Raw genomic sequence first — 21125 nt, 5'->3', positions numbered from 1 at the left:
TGTATGAGAGAGTGCATGTGTGCGAGTGTGAGTGTTATGTGTGAGAGTGTGTGTATGTGTCTGTTATGAGAGAGTGTGTGTGTGTATGTGTGAGAGTGTGTGTGCGTGTGCATGTATGTGTGAGTGTGTGTGTGTGTGTGTGTAACAGTGTATGTGTGACAGTGTATGTGTGAGTGTGCGTGCATGCACTTGTGTGTACAAGTATGTGTGATTTGTTGGTAGTTGGGGAAGCCAGTTGAAAATGTTATAAAATCCAGTGTTTTAACCTTGAAGAAATGGAACCAAAGCCAAAACTCTGAAACCGGCACACACCGGTAGGAACAGAAAATGCCAGGTCAGACTGTTTCACTTTCAACCTGATGCTCAACAACTCCTGAATTTATATGGCACCTTTCACATACTAGATGTTCCACTGGAGTGGAACCAGGCAAAATACAGACAACAAGCAACATGAGGAGCCATTAGGGATGGGTCACCTGAAGGCTTGGTGCAAGGAGAGGTTTGAAGGAGGTAGTGAGATACAGAGGACCAGGATCTCGGTTGACGAATGCCCAGCCAAGAACAGCAGAGCTCTTCAGATCATGCAAGAATCCGCAAGTTACATCCTGCAGCTCAAGTTAAAACGGATGCCTGGAGACAGCTTCTTATGAGCAGATACTTGGGACTCCCTACCTGTTACATCCATTGGTTTCTCGGTGTTCAGGCTATCGTAGCTGACAGGGTCCAAGTTGGGTCCCCCAAATGCCGCCTTCAGCAGTAGATCAGACAGTTTGCCAGCGCTGAGAGACCTGAGGAAATTCATGAGCATTTGGAGCACAAGATACATTATCCTTGGTAACATCTTCCCCATCCTTCTCACACATTCATTCAACATCAGAGGAAGCAATACATCAGAGAATAATCACAGGCTTCCTTTGCTTCAAGAACATTTCATTTGACCAGATGGATGTTTGACTCATTGTCTGAAACTATAATCTCTCTACTGCCCACCACAGTCTCAGGCAGTGCACTCCAGATCCTCAGCACTCACTACGTAAAATAAAACCCCTCATACTGCATCTGTCTTGTGTGTAAGTCACTGTAAACCTGGTTACACAATATACAGGCAGTAGTGGTGTTACTGGACTAATAATTCAAGTTCTTGACTAATATCTTAGTGATATAGGTTCAAGTCCCATCATAGAGAAATTTGAATTCAACAAGAGGCTGGATTTTTTTACACAAAAAATATATTTGCTCAACGGTGACCATTGTTATAAACACCTATCTGCTTCATTAGGGAAAGAAATTTACTGTCTTTCCCCAGTTGGGCCTACATGTGACTTCAGACCCACAACAATGTGGGTGACTCAACTGCAGTCTGAAATGGTCTAGCCAGCCACCCAGTTAAAGGGCCATTGAGAAGGGACAACAAATGCTGGCGTTATCAATTAGGCCCACAGCCATTGGGACATGGACATCATTGGCTGGGCCCAGCATTTATTGCCCCGTCCCTAGTTTTCCTCTTGAGAAGGGGAGCTGCCTTCTTGACCCGCTGCAGTTCATATGCTGTAGGCGGACCCACAATGCCCTGAGGGAGGGAATTCCTGGATTTTGATCCAGTGACAGTGAAGGAACGGTGATATATTTCCAAGTCAGGATGGGGAGTGGCTTGGAGGGGAACTTGCAGGGGGTGGTGTTCTCATCATTCTTCAGACATTGGACAAAAGTCCTGTTTATTTAATCTACCTAGACCCTTCAACATTTTAAACGTCTCCATTAAATCTCCTCTTAACCTTATCTTAGGAGATCAACCATAGCTTTTCCTGTCCATTCATGTAACTACACCAAATATCTTCAATGTGCATCCTCTGATTACCAATCCTGCTACAAAGGGGAACAGTTTCTTCCCATTTTTCTTTTTATCAAAATCCTTCCTCATTTTAAAAGTTTATTTACATTGCTTCTCCAATTCTCTTTTGTGCAATATTATGCAATAATGGTCAGCAGCGGATCCGAATTAACAAAAGAAAACCTCTCTCCAGGCATTCAGCAGCACCGGGGAAGATGGTGGTGTAGTGGGAATATCAGCGGATTAGTGAACCAGGCTGCTGCTCTTGGGATGTGAGTTAAAATCCCACAATGTGCAGCTGAAGGAGTCTAATACAGTCAATACATCTGGAGTTGGATGAATGTTGTACAAAGTCATCTGGTCACTAATACCCTTTAACAAAACTGCCAACTCTTAAATGGCTGAACAAATCGCAAAGTCCAAGGCATAGGTAATAAGTGCAAGCCTTACCTGTGCTGGCCACTTCCCACAAGTTCCCAATTAAAAATACTCACCATTAAATTAATGACTGATTTACTTCTATCGAGGTATATGTAGGGTAAGAGAGTGGGAAGGGTGGAATGTTCTTCAGAGGGTCAGTATGGACTCGATGGTCTGAATGGCCTCTTTCCACATTGTAGGGACTCTGATTCTATGAATGGAGGAGGCCATTCAGACCATTAAGCTCTACTCATCACAACACCCAACTACAGTTGTATTTGTAGTTAATCAGAGCTTGGACTGAACTGTTGGGTGAGTTTTCTGTCACCATTTTCTTTCAGGATAGGCACCTGTATGGTCTCATAGGATACAGACAAATTAGACCACTGACTGGTCCAATCAGAAAAGTCTCTTGTTTTGGACGGGAAATGGTTTACTGCATGTTAGTAACCAGTTACAGGTTACGCAAATATAAGGAGGCGATGGTCTAGTGATATTATCACTACAGTATTAATTAGAGACCCACATAATGTTCTGGGGACCTGGATTCAAATCCAACATTTGGAACTTGAATCTAACAAAATTCTGGAATTAAGAATTGAATGAAACGATTGTTGATTGTCAGGAAAAATCCGTCTGGTCCTTTAGAGAAGGAAACTGCCATCCTTACCTAATCTGAGCTGCACGTGACTCCAGGCCACAGCAATATGGCTGACTCTCAACTGCCCCCTGGGCAATTAGGGATAGGCAATAAATGCTGGTTTAGCCAGCAACACCTACATCCCATGAATGCATTAAAAAAGGAATGGTGGGCATTGGTACAGAGACAATGAGGAGGGCCTGAATGTTTGATCTTACTCCTTAAAGATCCTGAGCTGTGAATCTATATGAGGTCATTATCATAGTGGGAAATGCTCATTGGCTCACTCTTCAACATTAATAACACACACAAGTCCGTCCTGAAAAAAATCAAGTTTTCACCTCTACTTCTTGTCTTCTCATAACCATGAGGAATATACAAGGACATTCACCTAACAATCCTGGAAAGAACTCAGGAATTTATTTTTATATCAAGAGACAGTGATGTGAATGTCGAACTTGCTACCATAGGGAATAGTTGAGGCAGTTGGTGTAGTCACATTTAAGGGACAGGTGCTCAGGGAACAAAGGATTAGAAGAGAATGCTGACAGAATGAGAAGAGGTTGGCAGGAAGTTTGTGCACAGCATAAGTACCAATACAGATGAGTTGGGCTGAATGGCCTGATTCAGTGTTATACAGTCTTGGGAATTCTGTATAAAGTATTGATCATTCTCTGCTGGTGAGGGAAGAACATGAGACCTGAATGTGTCTTTTACTAGTGTCACATCATCACCTTTGTGGCCTGGTCTGATTTTATAGGGACTGTGGCTGTTCAGCTGCTGGTTAGGGTTAATTTACAAACCTGCCAAACGGTCCCTTCATCTCATCGACAGGTTTGAGTCCGACGTTGATGTGCTGGTTCTGGAGGGGGGTCAGAGTTGGCACTGTCCTGTTGCGAACTGGAGCTGGAGTCAGGGAGAGTCCCTGGTGAGTGAGCAAGGTGACTAGGTTAGGAGAGCCAGGCGGCTCAGAGAATTCGAAAGGAGGCCGAACCTGCAAAAACAACATCATGGAGTTTACAGTTTTGTCCAGTTCAAGACTTTTTAACATAGTTTTCAATAAAGGGCACATGATTCTGTAAACCTAGGATTTTCATATAAAGGGAAGGTAAAGTTGTCACAGTTCAACAGGGAGCTTATTAGATGCAGAGAGATGAATGATTGGATGATGGTTTAATCTGAGGGTCACCATGCCTCAGGCAAGGGTGGGGGGGGGGGGGGGGGGGGGGGGTGGGGAGGAGGTTGAATCCTTTGTGGTAATCCTCAACTAGTTTGGGAACTGAACCTATGCTGTTGGTATCAATCTCCATCACAGGACCAGCCATCCAGCCAACTATGCTAAACCAACCCCTTCTCCTCATTAACAACCTACACAACTTCAACGCTCTGTGATTTTACAATTTGTTGAGCCTTGGATTTCATTGATTAATGTTGTGATTTCTACATGGATCAAAGATCAAGTCCCAACAGGGATCCATGGTGATACCAGAAACAAATGGGGCTCTGGTGCAAAACCTCCAACTCCACGTTTGCCTGACACAGCAGGCTCCCCTCCCCGCGCAGTCTGTATCTGGTCTCATCTCCCTCTGGGGAAAGCTGCTCACTGTCCCCTTGTCTCTGCTGCGCTGCCCTGCAGCCCATCACTAACTTGTTCTCCCCTCACTCAAACCTGCACCCGAATCCTCTGGCTCCTCTCCCTGTCAGGAGTTGCCAACCCTGCAGCGAAGGGATAGGGGGAAACAGACAGGAAAGGGGAAATAAGGCCATAATCAGAGCAGGCATTGAGTTCAAAACCTGAAGAAATTCTCCATTCATCTGAAAAGTGAACCAACCTCATATTCTTATGCCTTCAAAGCTCATAGAATCCCAACAGTATGCATAGAGGCCATTTGGCCCATTGAGTCTGCAACAACCCTCCAAAGAGCATCCCACCTAGACCCTCACCCTATTTCCACCTTTACCATGGCAAACCCACCTAACATTATGGTGATTTAGCACGGCCAATCTACCCTAACCTGGACATCTTTGGAGTGTGGGAGGAAATCGGAGCACACAGAGGAAACTCATGCAGACACAGGGAGAGTGTACAAACTCCACAGTCATAGAGTCACAGAGATGTACAGCACGGAAACAGACCCTTCGATCCAACTCATCCATGCCAACCAGATATCCTAACCTAATCTAGCCCCATTTGCCAGCATCCGGCCCATATCCCTCTAAACCCTTCCTATTCATATACCCATCTAGATGCCTTTTAAATGCTGTAATTGTACCAGCCTCCACCACTTCCTCTGGCAGCTCAGTCTATAAATGCACTATCCTCTGTGTGAAAAAGCTGTCCCTTAAGTCCCTTTCAAATCTTTCCCCTTTCTCCCTAAACCTGTGCCCTCTAGTTCTGGACTACACCACCCCAGGAGATGGAATCAAACCTAGGTCCCTGGCGCTAAAAGGCAGCAGTGCTCGACACAATGCCAACTTGGAAAAGGAATTCTGCAAATTCAGCTAAAGAGAATCCACCTCAACATGAACTCCTAAGGAATAGGAACCAACCCTGAACAGCAATTTTCTGGACTCAACCAAAAATCTTGTGAATTAATGCATACATCTTCAATTTTTATGTTTGCTGGAATTTAACTTCTTCCCTTTTCCCCTTTTTCTTGTTTCTTCCTTGAAAGCCTGTTTGTGAGTATGTGCTACAATAACCATCCCCCAGGTTCGAATCTGTGAATAAACCATTTTTCTGTTTTAACTCGAAAGGGTTTGCTGAGGATCATTTTAAAATGGATTGCACCAACAGTGGGCCCCGGGGGAGAATAAAAGGGAAAAGAAAGAAGAATTCTTTTTGAAATGAAAACTCTGCTTATAAAGAGAGGAGAAGAAAACTCAATTTGCCTTACCCTTCTTGTCATACAGTTGAATTCTGTGAAACAATGGCAATCAGGCTAGGTTGTGTCAAAACTGATAAATGATTTCGATTAGACAGTTTGGGGGCGTCCAGGAAGTTAAAGAAGGATAGAACCAACATTAGTAAAAGCAGGGTATCTGATCGTTATCCCACTGCTGATTGTGGGATCTTGCTGTGCATTGCTGACTGCCAGGTTTGCTATATTACAACAGTGACAGCACAGGTACTGCACTGGCTGCAAAGTGCAGTGGGATGTCTTTGAGATTTTGAAAAGCACAAACAAAATGCAAGGCTTCCTTTTTAAATCAATATCTTAGCAACATTAATGGCACAATTTGTATAGAAATCATTCAGCAGAGAAGAGGTCCTTCAGCCCATTGAGTCTGTGCTGACTAATCTACACCAGTCACTCTCTCCAGCCTTGCCTATTATTTCAGAAGTCACATGACACCAGGTTATAGTCCAACGTTCTGAAAACTTGTGTGATTTCAAATAAACTTGTCGCACTATAACCTGGTGCACTGTGACTTCTGACTTTGTCCACCCTAGTCCAACACCAGCACCTCGACATGTTGAATATTAAGAAGGAAAGCTAAACAGTATAGTGTTGGTAATCTGAAATAATAACAGAAACTGCTGGAGAATACTCAGCAGTTCCGGCAGCCGCTATGGACGGAGATGCAGAAATGTTTTAGGAAGAGATGACCTAATTTACAGTGAAACAGAGTTTTCCAATTGGGCGTTACCTTTGTCGGGGATCCCACGATGGTTGGGAGTGGACTCCGCTGAATTAATTCCGAGAGTTTGGGAGAGGATCTCATCTGTCTGCAAGGCTGCAGGAGCTGGCTGTGTGGCATATAGGTCACCATCGGCTCAGAGTACTGTTTCCTCATCTTCTGCTGACACTGGTGTGTGTCCGAGAGATTCGGAGCGCTGTGTAATCTGGGTCTCAAGCCGCGCTGCTGGTGTGGCTCTGTCAGGAAAAGGCCTGTTTGTAACAGGGGAAATCAATCCATTAGCTCAAAACGGCCCACATTTAACACAGCCTCATAGCAACAGTATGGCGGTGACACAGTAAAATGGTGAGATCTCTGGTAGGAGCAGACTTTTGGGCCACCTTTTTATTCGTTCAGGGGATTTGGGTGTTGATAGTCTTTATAGCCCATCCCTAATTGCCCCTTGACAAGGTGCTGGTGAGCTATCACAGTTCATTGAGTATAGGGCCACACAAGGTGCTGTTATAGAGCCACAGAGATGTACAACATAGAAACAGACCCTTTGGTCCAACCTGTCCATGCCGACCAGATATCCCAGCACAATCTGGTCCCATTTGTCAGCACCTGGCTCATATCCCTCCAAACCCTTCCTATTCATATACCCATCCAGATGCCTTTTAAATGTTGCAATTGTACCAAGCCTCCACCACTTCATCTGGCAGCTCATTCCACACACGCACCAACCTCTGCGTGAAAAAGCTGCCCCTCAGGTCCCTTTTAAATTTTTCTCGTCTCACCCTAAACCTATGCTCTTTAGTTTTGAACTCCCCTACACTAGAGAAAAGACTTTTCCTGTTCACCTTAGCTATGCCCTTCGTGATTTTATAAACGTCCATTATGTCACCCCTCAACCTCCTGCACTCCAGGGAAAATAGCCCCAGCCTATAATGTGCCTATGTTTGTATTCGATTCCACTCGCAATAACCAATAACATTCTATTAATTTTCCAATTACTTGCAGTATCTGCATTCCAACTTTTTGTAATTATTCACTAGGACAATCAGTTCCTTCCACATTTCAGAGCTTTGCAATCCCTCACCATCCAGATAATATATTTTTCTTTATTCATCCTGCCAAACAGCGAAGTTGCATTTCCCTCTATTTGCCTAATCATTGCCCTACCTCTATCCCTTTAGTCCCTTTCCTACCTATCATTTGGTCATCAGCAGATTTAGCGACTTGACACGCAGTCTGTCCATCCAAGTCATTTATTGAAAATGTAATGGTCCAGCACTGACTTTGCCAAGCAAAAATTGACCCTTTTATACCAACTCTGTTTGCTGTTAGCTAGCCAATCTTCTCTCCATGCCATCATGTTATCCTTCACATGTGAGTTTTTATTTTCTGCAGTAACCTTTGATGTGTCACCTTAACAAATGCTTCACGGAAATGTAAGTTTGTACACCCATTGGTTCCATCTTTATCCACAGTACATTTGCAAATTCTTTAAAAATCTCTAATACATTGGTTAAACAAGATTTCCCTTTCACAAAACCATGTCGACTCTGCCTGATTACTGGAATTTGTTGAAGTGCCCTGTCATAATGTCTTTATGAATAGCTTTGACCATGTTCCTTATGACAGATGTTAATTAGTCTGTAGTTTCCTGATTTCTCTCTCCCCTCTAAGTAAAGGAGCTACATTCACCATTTTACAATCCAAGGGAACCTTCCCTGAAACCAGGGGACTTTGCAAAATTAAAACCAATACATCAACCATCTCACAAACTGCTTCTTTCAAAATCTCTGGGTATTGTCTACTTGGACCTGGACCTCATTAGCCCACAGCTCAAAAGGTTTGCTCTGTATCACTCCCCTGGGAGAGTGTAGCTTTCTTGCCTTCTTCCATCACTTACATTTCTTGATATGTAGCTACTTCTGGGCTGCTACTTATATCCCTATCATGAAAATATTTGTTCAATTCTTTTGCCATTACCTTTATAATCCATTACTAATTTCCCAAATCACTTCCTATCGGAGCTATGCTCACTTTATTAGCTTATTTCCACAATAGTTATAGAAGCTCTTACTATTTATTTTTCTATTTCTAGCTTGCTTTCTCTTGTTCTCTAATTTTCCCTCCATATTAATTTTTTTTAGACATTCTTTATATTCTGTCTAATCTTCTGACCTGCCACCTATTTTTGCGCAATTATATATTTTTCCTTTAATTTTGATACCAGGACGGTGGGTCCTCGCCTTAGAAGTTTATTTTCTCAGTGGAATGTATCTGTCCTACCTATTCTGAAATATCCCTGCCACAGTTTCTCTCCTATCCAATTCTTCAACTGAAGTTGCCAGCTGACTTCAGCCAACATTGCTTCCATGCCCTCATCATTGTCTGCATATAAGTTTAAAATACTAGTCTTAGATTCACTGTTATCTCTGTCAAGCTGAACATAAAATTTAATTGTGTTGCTTCCTTTGGATGCTTTCATTATTAGGTCATTCATTAACCCTATCTTGATGCACAATACCAATCAGTGTGGCCACCTATCTGCTTGGCTCTAAAAGAGAAACTTAGAATCTTGGAAAGTATCCTGAGAGTAATCTATGAAATCCTCTGCCAATGAGATTGACAGCTGAGGGACTTGCTCACCTGGTGAGGTGTGTCTAACCCGTGTCTCTGTTCCAATAGGAGTGGCGCTAGCAAATTGATCCAGTTGCTCAGGGATTGTGCCAACTTGAACACAGAAAAAAGAAAACATGACCAGGGCTGTGAATTTTGAGAAAAATTACTCAGTGGCACGAGGAAAACAGTAATAAACATTTTAGTTCATGCGCCATCACAATCCTTAACGTTTCGTTGTGAAGTCCCATCAGTGAATGTTTAAGAACAGTAGCACTGGTCGTATAGTACAGAATGAAATGTATATTAACCCCCTCACAATATGATTATTTTTGCAGCTAGAACCCTAGCCCTAAGCTTGAATTCTAGAAGAGCAGGGTGAATCTTTAACTTGGTGGGAGGGGTTGTTGACGAGCAGTTGAGGGTGGGGGAAGGGGGGGTGATTCTCATGAGAAGGTTTGGAGAATGACTTGAAGGTTTGAGGTGGAGAATGCATTTGAGTGATCGGTGACTCTCAGGACCTCTCCTCTATGCAGCCTCTCGCTGTGATTTGGAGGTTGGAAGACGGCTCGGGGGTGGGTGGGTGTGATAACACTGACAGTGGTCTACTCCCCTACCCCACAGAGGACACCATCAGGAGCAGTGCACAATGCTGTGATTGCACGTGGAAGAAATACTTGTCCTGAGAGGGGACAATGGGTTGTTGTGGCCCGGGGGCCAATCTTGTGAGGGGGTAGGCATAGAGTGACCGAAGGCAAGCCACGCCATTGCTACCGTGGGTGACAGAGTGCCATGATAAGGAGATACCCTCCACAATGGGTTTGATGGGAGACATCAAGGTTTACTGAGCAGCTTCAGACTCAGACCACAGCCCCATAGCTTGCTGCTGATCCAACAAACATTAAAGTCACTCAGTTTGCCTCCAGGTGCAAGGACTCTTCCCCCACATCTTCCCATCACTGGTTCCTCCATGCTCCCTCCCACCCTCAACTCCTTGCCAGGTGGTAAAATCCAGCCCATGTTTACTGAACCTGTTGGAACACTGACCCGAACACTGTTGGAGACACTCAGAAAACTGATTGGAGTGCTGGCCTTTATATAGAGAGGATTGGAGTACAAGGATGCAGGGGTTATGCTACAGTTATACAGAACCCTGGTTAGACCTCACTCGGAGCACTGTGAGCTGATCTGGGCCCCACCCCTTAGGAAGGAGAGATTGTCCTTGAAGGGAGTACACTGTAGGTTTACAGGAATGATACCGGGACCTCAGGGGTTACGTTATGAAAAGAAATTACACATATTAGGCATGTTTTCTCGAAGGAGTAGGCGTAGGAGTAGGAGGAGTAGTTTCTCTAATCAAAACCTTCAAAATATTAACAGAAAAAACATGGACAGATAAAGAGAAACTGTTTCCACTGGTTGGGGATTCTAGAGCTAGGGGCACAGTCTGGGAACGAGGGCCAGAGCGTTCAGGAGAGATGTTAGGAAGCACTTCGACACACAAAGAGTGGGAGAGGTTTGGAACTCTCTTCCACAAACTGCAGTGGATGCTGCATCAGTTGTTAATTTTAAATCTGAGACGGGTATATCTTTGTTAAGCAAACTGGTAATAATAAGGAATATGGGCCAAAGGCAGGAATTAAGCCACAAATCAGCCAAGATCTCATTGAGTGGTGGAACAGGCTCGATGGACTGAATGGCCTACTCCTGTTCCTATGTTCCTATTGCCCCCTGAGCATTTTGAACCCACTGATTATCCATGTCAAGGCTCCGGATTCTAACCATGGCCTACCTTGTGGTGACAGCAAGAAAGGTTTCAAGTTTCCGGAAGACAATCTTCGAAATGGTGTTGATGGCTGTTCTCCAGGATGTGGAGAGGATGCCCCTGTCCTGCTGAAACCCAAGTGACTGGTATTGCTCGGCCTTCGAACCCTTCCAGACCTGAGGGGATAAACAAATGTAACTCTGAGTCAGACAAGGAACTGAAGAAGTTTTGTCTTCCCTTAGACTTTGAATCCTGAAGTATCACTCTCAACAGTGATTCCATCCACTTGGAATGTCAGGGAATAAAATGAAGACAGTGTGGCTAGTTGTCTGGGTTCCCTGTTCACCACCCGGATCTTTCAATGGCAACATGAGGAACTGATGGAGCTATGCAGCGCAGAAGCGGCCACTCTGCCCATCATACCCCCATTCTGCCCAGCTTTGAAAGAGTTATCCAATTAGTCCCCCTATTACTTTGCAGAACCCTGCACTTCTCTCCTCTTCAACTGTTCATCCCATTCTTTGTGAAAGTTGCTATTTTATCTGTTTCCAGTGGCGTGCATCTCAGATTATTAAAAGCTTACTGCTTAATTCTCATCTTCATCCCAAAACTTCACCAGAACCCAAGCCTATCCAAACGTTTCTCATCACTTATATTTTCCATCCCCAGTAGCAACCTGCTGAATCTGCAGTTATTTAACAGAGACCACACTTGCTATAGTGCCACTTGTTCCAGACCATATTTAAAGCTCTCTCATGGGATTAGAACATCAGAATTAGGAGCAGGAGTAGGCGGCCTGGCCCATCGAGCCTGCTCCACCATTCAGTCAGATCATGGCTGATCTTCTTGTGGCCTCAGCTCCACTTACCCACCCTCCCACCTAACCCTTCATTCCTTTACTTTTCAAAAAATGACTGATATTAGCTTTAAAACTATTCAGTGAGGAAGCCTCAACTACTTCACTGGGCAGGGGATTCCACAGATTCACAACCCTCTCGGTGAAGAATTCATGAAATATTCCGCCAGACATTTCGGGAAGAACATCAGCCATCCTTACCTGGTCTGTGTGTGACTCCTATCTGTCCCCTGCAATGGGCTTAGCAAATCACTCAATTCAAAGGATAGGTATCAAATATTGGCCCAGTAGTGACAGCCACATCCCATGAGAGAGCTTTAAATATGGTCTGGAACAAGTGGCACTATAGCAAGTGTGGTCTCTGTTAAATAACTGCAGATTCAGCAGGTTGCTACTGGGGATGGAAAATATAAGTGATGAGAAAAGTTTGGATAGGCTTGGGTTCTGTTCATTGGAGCACATAAGACCGAAAGGCCATCTGATTGAGGTGTACAAGATTGTGAGGGGCATAGGCAGGGTGGACAAAGAGCAGCCGTTCCCCCGAGTTGAAGGGTCAGTCACGAGGGAGCATGGGGTCAAGGTGAGGGACAGGAGGTTTAGGGATTTACACAGAGGATGGTGACGGCTTGGAATGCACTGCCTGGAGGGTGGTAGAGGCGAGTTGCCTCACATCGTTTAAAACATTCCTGGATGAGCACTTGGCACATGATAACATTCAGGGCTATGGGCCATGTGCTGGTCAATGGGATTAGGTTGAAAGTCAGGTGTTTCTCATGTGTCAGTGCAGACTCGATGGGCTGAAAGGCCTCCTCCGCACTGTATGATTCTAAGTGTGAGGTGATACATTTTGGAGGACCAAATGCAAGAGGAAAAGGCAGGCCCCTTCAGAACATTGATACAAACAGGATCTTGGAATGACTGCATTGAATGTTGGGTTAGGATCCAGGGGCCAAATAGCCTTCTCCTGATACTATCCCAAATACTCAAATATTCAAATGATTGCAAGTGGCAACACAAGGGGATAAGGTGATAGAGAAGGCTGCCTTAATTGGTCGGGGCATTGAAGATAAAAATTGGCAAGTCGTGTTGTAGCTATATAAAAATTTACTTTGGCCACACCTAAAGTATTGTGTGCAGTTCTGGTGCCGCGCCATAGGAGGAGGTGGAGACGGTGCAAAAGAGGTTGACCAGGGTGCTGTCTAGATTGCAGTATATTAGCTATAAGGAGAGATTGGATAAACTTGGATTGTTTTCACCAGAGGTAAAAACAAGGACTGCCAATGCTGGAAACCAGATTCCAGATTAGAGTGGTGCTGGAAAAGCACAGCAGGTCAGGCAACATCCGAGGAGCAGGAAAATCGACGTTTTGGGCAAAAGCCCTTCTCAGCTCCTCAGATGCTGCCTGAACTGCTGTGCTTTTCCAGCACCACTCTAATCTAGAATTTGTTTTCACCTGAGCATGGGAGGCTGAGGAGATGACCTGACAGAAGCCTATAACATTATGAGAGGCATGGATAGGGTGGATAGTTGGGAGCCTTTTACCCAGGGACATAGGTTTAAGGTGAGGGGGGGAGCACTTAAAGGAGATGTGTGAGGCAAGCATTTTACCCAGAGGGTGGTGAGTGTCTGGAAAGCACTGCCAGGGGCAGGTGTCAGAGGCAGACATGATAGCAATGTTTAAGAGGGATTTAGACAGACACATGATCAGACAGGGAGTACAGGGATACAGACAAACAACACCAAAGAACTGTAGATGCTGGAAAACAGACAAAAACAGTAGTGCTGGAAAAACTCAGCAGAGAGAAAGTGGAGTGAAAGATCTACTGACCTTTCTTCTGAACTGATTGTACCCAGGAGAAGGATAGTATATCTCTTGAAGACGTTGGGGATGTGTTGCTGGTGTCATTAATCAGTGGAGATTGAGGCCAGGGAGAGAGAGAGAGAGACAACCAGTTGGTCAACGATAAAGGTCAGTCTGGGAGAATGAATAGCTGTTAATGGGGACTGTTAGTGGCTAACAATGGATTGTGTGTGGTAGCAGCCCATGTGATAACAAGGCCCAGTGTGTGGGGTTTGGGACAAGAACATGGCAGAAGGTGCTCAGGCTGGGAAATGAGGGATACGATGTGAGGTGTGAGGGATATAGACCATGGGCAGGTAGATGGGATTAGTTTAGAATGGCACCATGGTCAGTGCAGACAATGCTGGGCAGAAGGGTCTGTTGCTGTGCTGTACTGTTCTTTGTTCTAAAGCCACAGGGAGACACAGGGAATATTTCTGTGTAGGGGGTTGTTGTGATCTGGAACACTCTGCTTGAAAATATGGTGACTCACAAAGAGCTGGCAGCAGAGAACTGGATACGAGCTCACAGTGGAAACATTTCCAGGACTATGGGGAAAGGGCAGGGGACTGGCACTAACAGAATTGTTCTCTCAAACAGCTAGCGAAATGCACAATGGCCTGAATCGCTCCCTTCTGTGCTGTGCTGTTTTCTCAGTCCTCTGTGGGATTTTAGAGATCTGGAAACTGAAAGGGCAATGGTATTGACTGATCACAAAATCATATGACCACCATGTCAGGACAACTTGAGAGGGGCAATACATGGCAGTTCCATTTGAGTTGAACTAAAAGTCTACCGGCTGGGGTGACTAATTGGAGGTCAGAGGGTAGTTTTCTCCCATTCTGACCCAGAGAACTTTGCCAGCCAACAGCTCAGGGGTCAAAGGTGGTCTTTTGATCAACCATATGATGTCAGCTAGTTAAACTCCTACAATGCTCTTGTATACACCAAGTGTTCCTCAAACATCAACTCTTGCAACAAGAGGAGACTGCCTTCCTTAACAGAACCCACCCAGTTTCCACTCCATTAGATCCTAAAAGGACAAAGCTCAGGTATGATGGTTCCCTGAGCAATGAATGAAAATGTCTCCCTTACCCTTTTGAACACAGCCCGTTGGTACCAATATATGATCCATATGAACTTCTTTCAGAATGGTTTGGTAAATTCACTCTCACCTGTATAACGAGCTCAGATTTCACTGGAAGACCAGGCTCCTGCCAGACGGAAGTGGGCTTTGGCTTGAAGCACAGGTCATTTGTTACACAGGCTCCTGCCACTCACTGGGAGGACTCACCTTGGAGAGCTGCAGGCCTTTGGAGCCTGAAGGTTCTGCTCTATTCGCTGGTAATTGAGAATCTGTGTAGGCACAGGGATAGGGACAGTGTCTCCATAGGTGCTGACGGATTCCTGGCACAGCCGGCTGCAAGGCACAGGAAGAGTTTACGTCATGAGGTTCTTATAAAGGGTGCAACAGGAGGGTTTATCATACAGCACCGCTCATTACATGAACTCCTGCTCATCACTGCACTGACAGAATAGGCAGAGCCTATATCCCTGGAACTAAAATGGTGAGAGATGATCCCACTGAAACTTAAAGGTTTTTTGGCAGCTTCCCAGCACAGACACAGTGAGATTGTTTCCTCCTGGATCGAGAGCCTGTTTCCATTAGGAGCCACTCAGTCCCTGGAGCCCGCTCCACCACCCAATAAGATCACAGCGGATCCAAATACTCCACGTTCCCAGCTACCTCCAACAGCCTTTCCCAGGGTCACACTCTCAGGAGAATGGGGCGACTGTGTACGACTGAGATGGTGAGAAATTTCTTCATTCAGAGAGCAGTGAAACTTCACCATTCTCTACCTCCAAGGACTGTGGGTGATCAGCACATTGTTGTGTTCAAGGTGGAGGTTGGTACGAAGAAAGCTAAGGGATACCCCGTACGAAGACGGAGATGAGGTAATGATCAATCATGACTGCACTGAATGTTGGGTGAGGCTCCAGGAGCCAAATAGCCTCCTCCCGATCCTATCCCAAATACCCATATGTTCAAACCGATGCCAGAGAGTGGAGACTGGAGTCCTGTTCACAATTCTGCACTGGCACCATGTGGGTGGGAGTGGTTCCTTTTGCTTACTGATGGGTAGTCAGAACCCAGGATGACACTCCATCAGTAACAGAGCCATGGGAGGGGGGCTCACGGTGTGAGTTCTTGCAATGTTAGGTCAGTGTCTACCTCCAGAGTTCTCGAAGATGGGCAATACAGAGAACAGTTGACCTAAGAACTCAAAGCAAGAGTCCTGAGGTCGGCCAACTACAACGACACAAGGACTGTATATTGTCAGGGAACCCAATAATACCAACCATCCAGTCCTCTGTTCAAAATAATAGATTAGATTAGATTACTTACAGTGTGGAAACAGGCCCTTCAGCCCAACAAGTCCACACTGACCCGCCGAAGCGCAACCCACCCATACCCCTATATCTACCCCTTACCTAACACTACGGGCAATTTAGCATGGCCAATTCACCTGACCAGCACATCTTTGTGACTGTGGGAGGAAACCGGAGCACCCGGAGGAAACCCACGCAGACACAGGGAGAATGTGCAAACTCCACACAGTCAGTCGCCTGAGGCAGGAATTGAACCCAGGTCTCTGGCGCTGTGAGGCAGCAGTGCTAACCACTGTGCCACTGTGTCGCCCAAAGTTCAAAGTTTGTGAGAAGATTTATAGCTCGGGTGCTCGTTGTTGTGGTTCTGTTTGCCGAGCTTGGAATTTGTGTTGCAGACGTTTCGTCCCCTGTCTAGGTGACATCCTCAGTGCTTGGGAGCCTCCTGTGAAGCGCTTCTGTGATGTTTCCTCCGGCATTTATAGTGGTTTGAATCTGCCGCTTCTGGTTGTCAGTTCCAGCTGTCCGCTGCAGTGGTTGGTATATTGGGTCCAGGTCGATGTGCTTATTGATTGAATCTGTGGATGAGTGCCATGCCTCTCGGAATTCCCTGGCTGTTCTCTGTTTGGCTTGTCCTATAATAGTAGTGTTGTCCCAGTCGAATTCATGTTGCTTGTCATCTGAGTGTGTGGCTACTAAGGATAGCTGGTCATGTCGTTTCGTGGCTAGTTGGTGTTCACGACTGGGACAACACTACTATTATAGGACAAGCCAAACAGAGAACAGCCAGGGAATTCCGAGAGGCATGGCACTCATCCACAGATTCAATCAATAAACACATCGACCTGGACCCAATATACCGGCCACTGCAGCGTACAGCTGGAACTGACATCCGGAAGCGGCAGATTCAAACCACTATAAATGCTGGATGAAGGATCACAGAAGCGCTTCACAGGAGGCTCCCAAGCACTGAGGATGTCACCTAGACAGGGGACGAAACGTCTGCAACACAAATTCCCAGCTCGGCGAACAGAACCACAACAAAATAATAGTGCTATTCATAATTCACTTAATTGTTAATTAAGTCATAGATGCTGAGCAGAAATACCTCAATATTCATAGCCCCTTACAGAACCTCAGAGCGTGTTCCAGCCAACGGAATGCACTTGAAGTACAGTGACCTGCTATCATGTAGGAAATGCACAGCAAGTGTGGGGGAAGGGATAGGATAAATAGACAAGGTGTATTCCCCACGGTGGTGGAGTTCAAAACTAGAGGGGCATAGCTTTAAAGTGAGAGGGGAAAGATTTAAAAGGAACCTGAGGGGCAACTCTTTCACACCGAGGGTGGTATGTGTATCGAATGAGCTGCCACAGGAAGTGGTGGAGGCTGTACAAATACAACATTTAAAAGGCACCTGGATGGGGACATGAATAGGAAGGGTTTGGAGGGATATGGGCCAAGTGCTGGCAAATGGGACTGGATTAATTCGGGATATCTGGTCAGTATGGATGAGTTGGACAGAAGGGTCTGTTTCTGTGCTGTACATCTCTATGACTTTAAGCTTCCATAAAAACTGATGTAATAAATGACCAGATTGTAGAGCATTAGGGAATCAGGTTCAGGGACAAATATAGACAAGGACATTGGTGAGAGCTTCCACACTATTCCTCACAACTTTGGGTGGGATCTTTCCATTCAACTGAAGTCAGCAGCTGGGCATTAGTCTAATGCCTTACCCAAAAACAACATCACCGACAGTGCAACACCCCTTCAGTACTGACACTCTGACAGTGCGGCATTCCCTCAGCACTGACCCTTTGACAGTGCGGCGCTCCCTCAGCACTGACCCTCCTAGCAGTGCAGCACTCCCTCAGCACTGACCCTCTGACAGTGCGGTATTCCCTCAGCATTGACCCTTTGACAGTGCAGCGCTCCCTCAGCACTGACCCTCCAACAGTGCGGCACACCCTCAGCACTGACCCTCCGACAGTGCGGCACTCCCTCAGTACTGATTCTCCAACAGTGCGGCACTCCCTCAGCAATGACCCTCCAACAGTGCGGCACTCCCTCAGCACTGACCCTCCGACAGTGCGGCACTCCCTCAGTACTGATTCTCCAACAGTGCGGCACTCCCTTAGCACTGACCCTCCAACAGTGTGGCACCCCCTCAGGACTGACCCCCACAACAAGTGCAGTGCTCCCTCAGCACTGACCCGCCAACAGTGCAGCACACCCTCGGCACTGACCCTCCAACAGTACGGCACTCCCTCAGTACTGACGCTCTGTCAGTGCAGAACCCCCTCAGTACTGACCCCCCAACAGTGTAGTGCTCCCTCAGCACTGACCCTCAGACAGTGCAGAACTCCATCAGCATTGACCCACCGACAGTGCGGCACACCCTTGGCACTGACCCGCCGACAGTCCGTCTCTCCCTCAGTACTGTATCAGGTGACTGGGTGTGGTTTGAATATACCATCCCCTGAATTGTTGACAAGAGGGTATTGTACCTAATGCTAGGGGTGACACAGAGGCTCAGTGGTTTGCACTGCTGCCTCACTGCGCCAGGGACCTGGGTTAAATTCTAGCCTTCACAGGCAATCGTCTATGCGGAGTTTACATCTTCTCCCTATGTCTGCATGGGTTTCCTCCCACGGTCTAATGATGTGCAGGTTAGGGTGGATCGGCCATTGGAAATTGCCGGTAGTGTCCAGGGATGGGTGTGTTATCCATGGGAAGCAGGGTGACAGGGATAGGGGAGGGTGAGTCTAGTGTGATGCTCTTCAGAGAGTTAGCGTGGACTTGATGGGCCGAATAGCCTGTCTCTACACTGGAGGGATTCTATTCAATTAAAAACCTGCTCAGTTAAAGAACTCAGCCACACAGCCAAGAACACAAACTGTTAAGAATTTAGCTGTGAGATTTGAAATGCCTGGCAGACACACCGTTGGCAAATTTCTAACTTGTTAAATGTCAGGAGTTGGGGCAATGCTTTTGAGAAAATGTCAGCAAACTCATATGGCAGGAAGAAATCTTACTAAAACTTGGGATTTGTCCAACGTGGCAGAGGTCTTACCCGGAAGGGCTTGGTGAACTGCTGCACGACCCAGAAGGGGATGATGGTCTCCCGTGACTTGCTAACCCTGCTGAGGTCAGGACTGAGCCACTGGTAAACAGACAGGAGAGAATGAGAGAATTACACACAAAACAGAGCATCACAGTGACACTGAAACTGAGTAATGCTAACGAGTGAAACGCAAGGGTTTTCAATGCAGACACTGACTAAAAATAAAGATATGCATTCACATAGCACCTTTCACAACCAGCGGACATCTCAAAGCACTTTACAGCAGTGAAGAATATTTGAAATGGAGGCGCTATTGTAATGCAGCAGATAGACAAACCAATTTACCCTCAGCAAGCACTCACAAACAGCAATGTGACAATAAGCAGGTCATTCACCGGGTTGTGATGGCAGGATTAAATACTCTCTCGGGAGCAGGAACACAATGACATGACCTACCCTTCTGTAAAACTGATGCATGGGAGGTTTCACCCCCACCAAACAGCCAAAAAGCCACTCAACATACTGTTTCATAAGAAAGTAAAAATTCCCACAGGTTCTTCAGCACTGACCCTCCAACAGTACGGCGCTCCCTCAGCACTGGCCCTCCAACAGTGCGGCGCTCCATCAGTCCTGACCCTCCTTGCAATGTGGCGCTTCCTCAGCACTGACCCTCTGACAGTGCCGCACTCCCTCAGCACTGACCCTCTGACAGTGTGGCGCTTCCTCAGCACTGACCCTCTGACAGTGTGGCGCTTCCTCAGCACTGACCCTCTGACAGTGCGGCACTCCCTCAGCACTGACCCTTTGACAGTGCGGCACTCCCTCAGCACTGACCCTCCGACAGTGCGGCATTCCCTCAGCACTGACCCTCTGACAGTGCAGCACTCCCTCAGCACTGACCCTCCGACAGTGCGGCATTCCCTCAGCACTGACCCTTTGACAGTGCAGCGCTCCCTCAGCACTGACCCTCCAACAGTGCGGCACTCCCTCAGCACTGACCCTCTGACAGTGCAGTGCTCCCTCAGTACTGATCTTCCAACAGTGTGGCAGTCCCTCAGCACTGACCTTCCAACAGTGTGGCACTCCCTCAGCACTGACCCTCTGACAGTATGGCACTCCCTCAGCACTGACCCTCCGACAGTGTGGCACCCCCTCAGCACTGACCCTCTGACAGTGCAGCACTCCCTCAGCACTGACCCTCCGACAGTGCGGCGCTCCCTCAGTACTGACCCTCCGACAGTGCGGCGCTCCCTCAGTGCTGTTTTGAAGTGTCAATGTTTTGATTTGCTGTGTATCTCAGAGAGCTGTGATGTTCAGTCAGTGAGCACGATGGTAAATCTTTGGGATTTTTGGATACAAAGGAGATTAAGGAACATGGGGATGATGATGGGTAGCGGGGCTGGATATTCACTCCTGCCCCGATCATTTTCCGATCACGTTTAGGGAGTTCTGCCTGGTCTCGAAGAGAAGGAGAGCCAGTTGAAAGCAGACAGATCAGTATTGAGCTGATCTCAGGGTGACATCTGTAACAATGATCGATACAGAACTGGCTCTTGTCAAAGAGACTGGGGAATTTGTGTCCAGTTTCCCACTGCGTTTGACAGAGACCAACAAACATTACCTGCTGTAATTCAAGCTGTCAATCAGTGTCCTTCCTGCCATTGTGTCACTCAGCAGCTCACCTGAAAAGCAACACAACAAATAAACACACTCTCCTTTCAAAAACACAATTGACAAAACACTCACGGGTGATTCAGAATCATTTGCAACACAGCAGGAGGCCATTTGGTCCATTGAGTACATGTCGGTGTCACCTCCCTGTTTTATCCCCAGGAACTGCAACTTTACTGCCCCACAAGTTCACAGAGTGATGCACCACAGAAAAGGCCTTTCAGCCCATCCTTTCCAAATCTTCCTCATTGTCTGCAAACCCACCCTCACTGGGAGCAGCGCCCAGCTCAATTTTTTAGGTCATGTCTGCTCAGTGGTTAGCACTCCTGCCTCGCAGCGCCAGGGACCCAGGTTCAATTCACCATTGAGTAACTGTGTGGAGTTTACACATTCTCCCT

The 21125-nt window shown here is 46.4% G+C and overlaps 1 protein-coding gene across 2 annotated transcripts in view; it reads right to left on the bottom strand.

The window, feature by feature from the left end:
- Positions 1-21125, bottom strand: part of ulk1b (unc-51 like autophagy activating kinase 1) — a 102924-nt gene that overhangs the window by 32720 nt on the left and 49079 nt on the right. For both annotated transcript variants that reach the window (XM_072587686.1, XM_072587685.1), the window contains exons 14-21: positions 20678-20738; positions 19066-19155; positions 14896-15021; positions 10933-11081; positions 9171-9254; positions 6543-6784; positions 3695-3885; positions 673-788 (exon numbers count right to left, since the gene is read on the bottom strand). In XM_072587686.1, the coding sequence (XP_072443787.1) occupies positions 673-788; positions 3695-3885; positions 6543-6784; positions 9171-9254; positions 10933-11081; positions 14896-15021; positions 19066-19155; positions 20678-20738 (1059 nt within the window). The remainder of the gene's footprint in view (positions 1-672; positions 789-3694; positions 3886-6542; positions 6785-9170; positions 9255-10932; positions 11082-14895; positions 15022-19065; positions 19156-20677; positions 20739-21125) is intronic.

Source organism: Chiloscyllium punctatum, chromosome 17 (genome assembly GCF_047496795.1).
Source record: "Chiloscyllium punctatum isolate Juve2018m chromosome 17, sChiPun1.3, whole genome shotgun sequence".
NCBI lineage: Eukaryota > Metazoa > Chordata > Chondrichthyes > Orectolobiformes > Hemiscylliidae > Chiloscyllium > Chiloscyllium punctatum.
The sequence above is the reverse complement of the archived record's forward strand: the minus strand, read 5'-3'. Positions and strand labels throughout refer to the sequence as shown.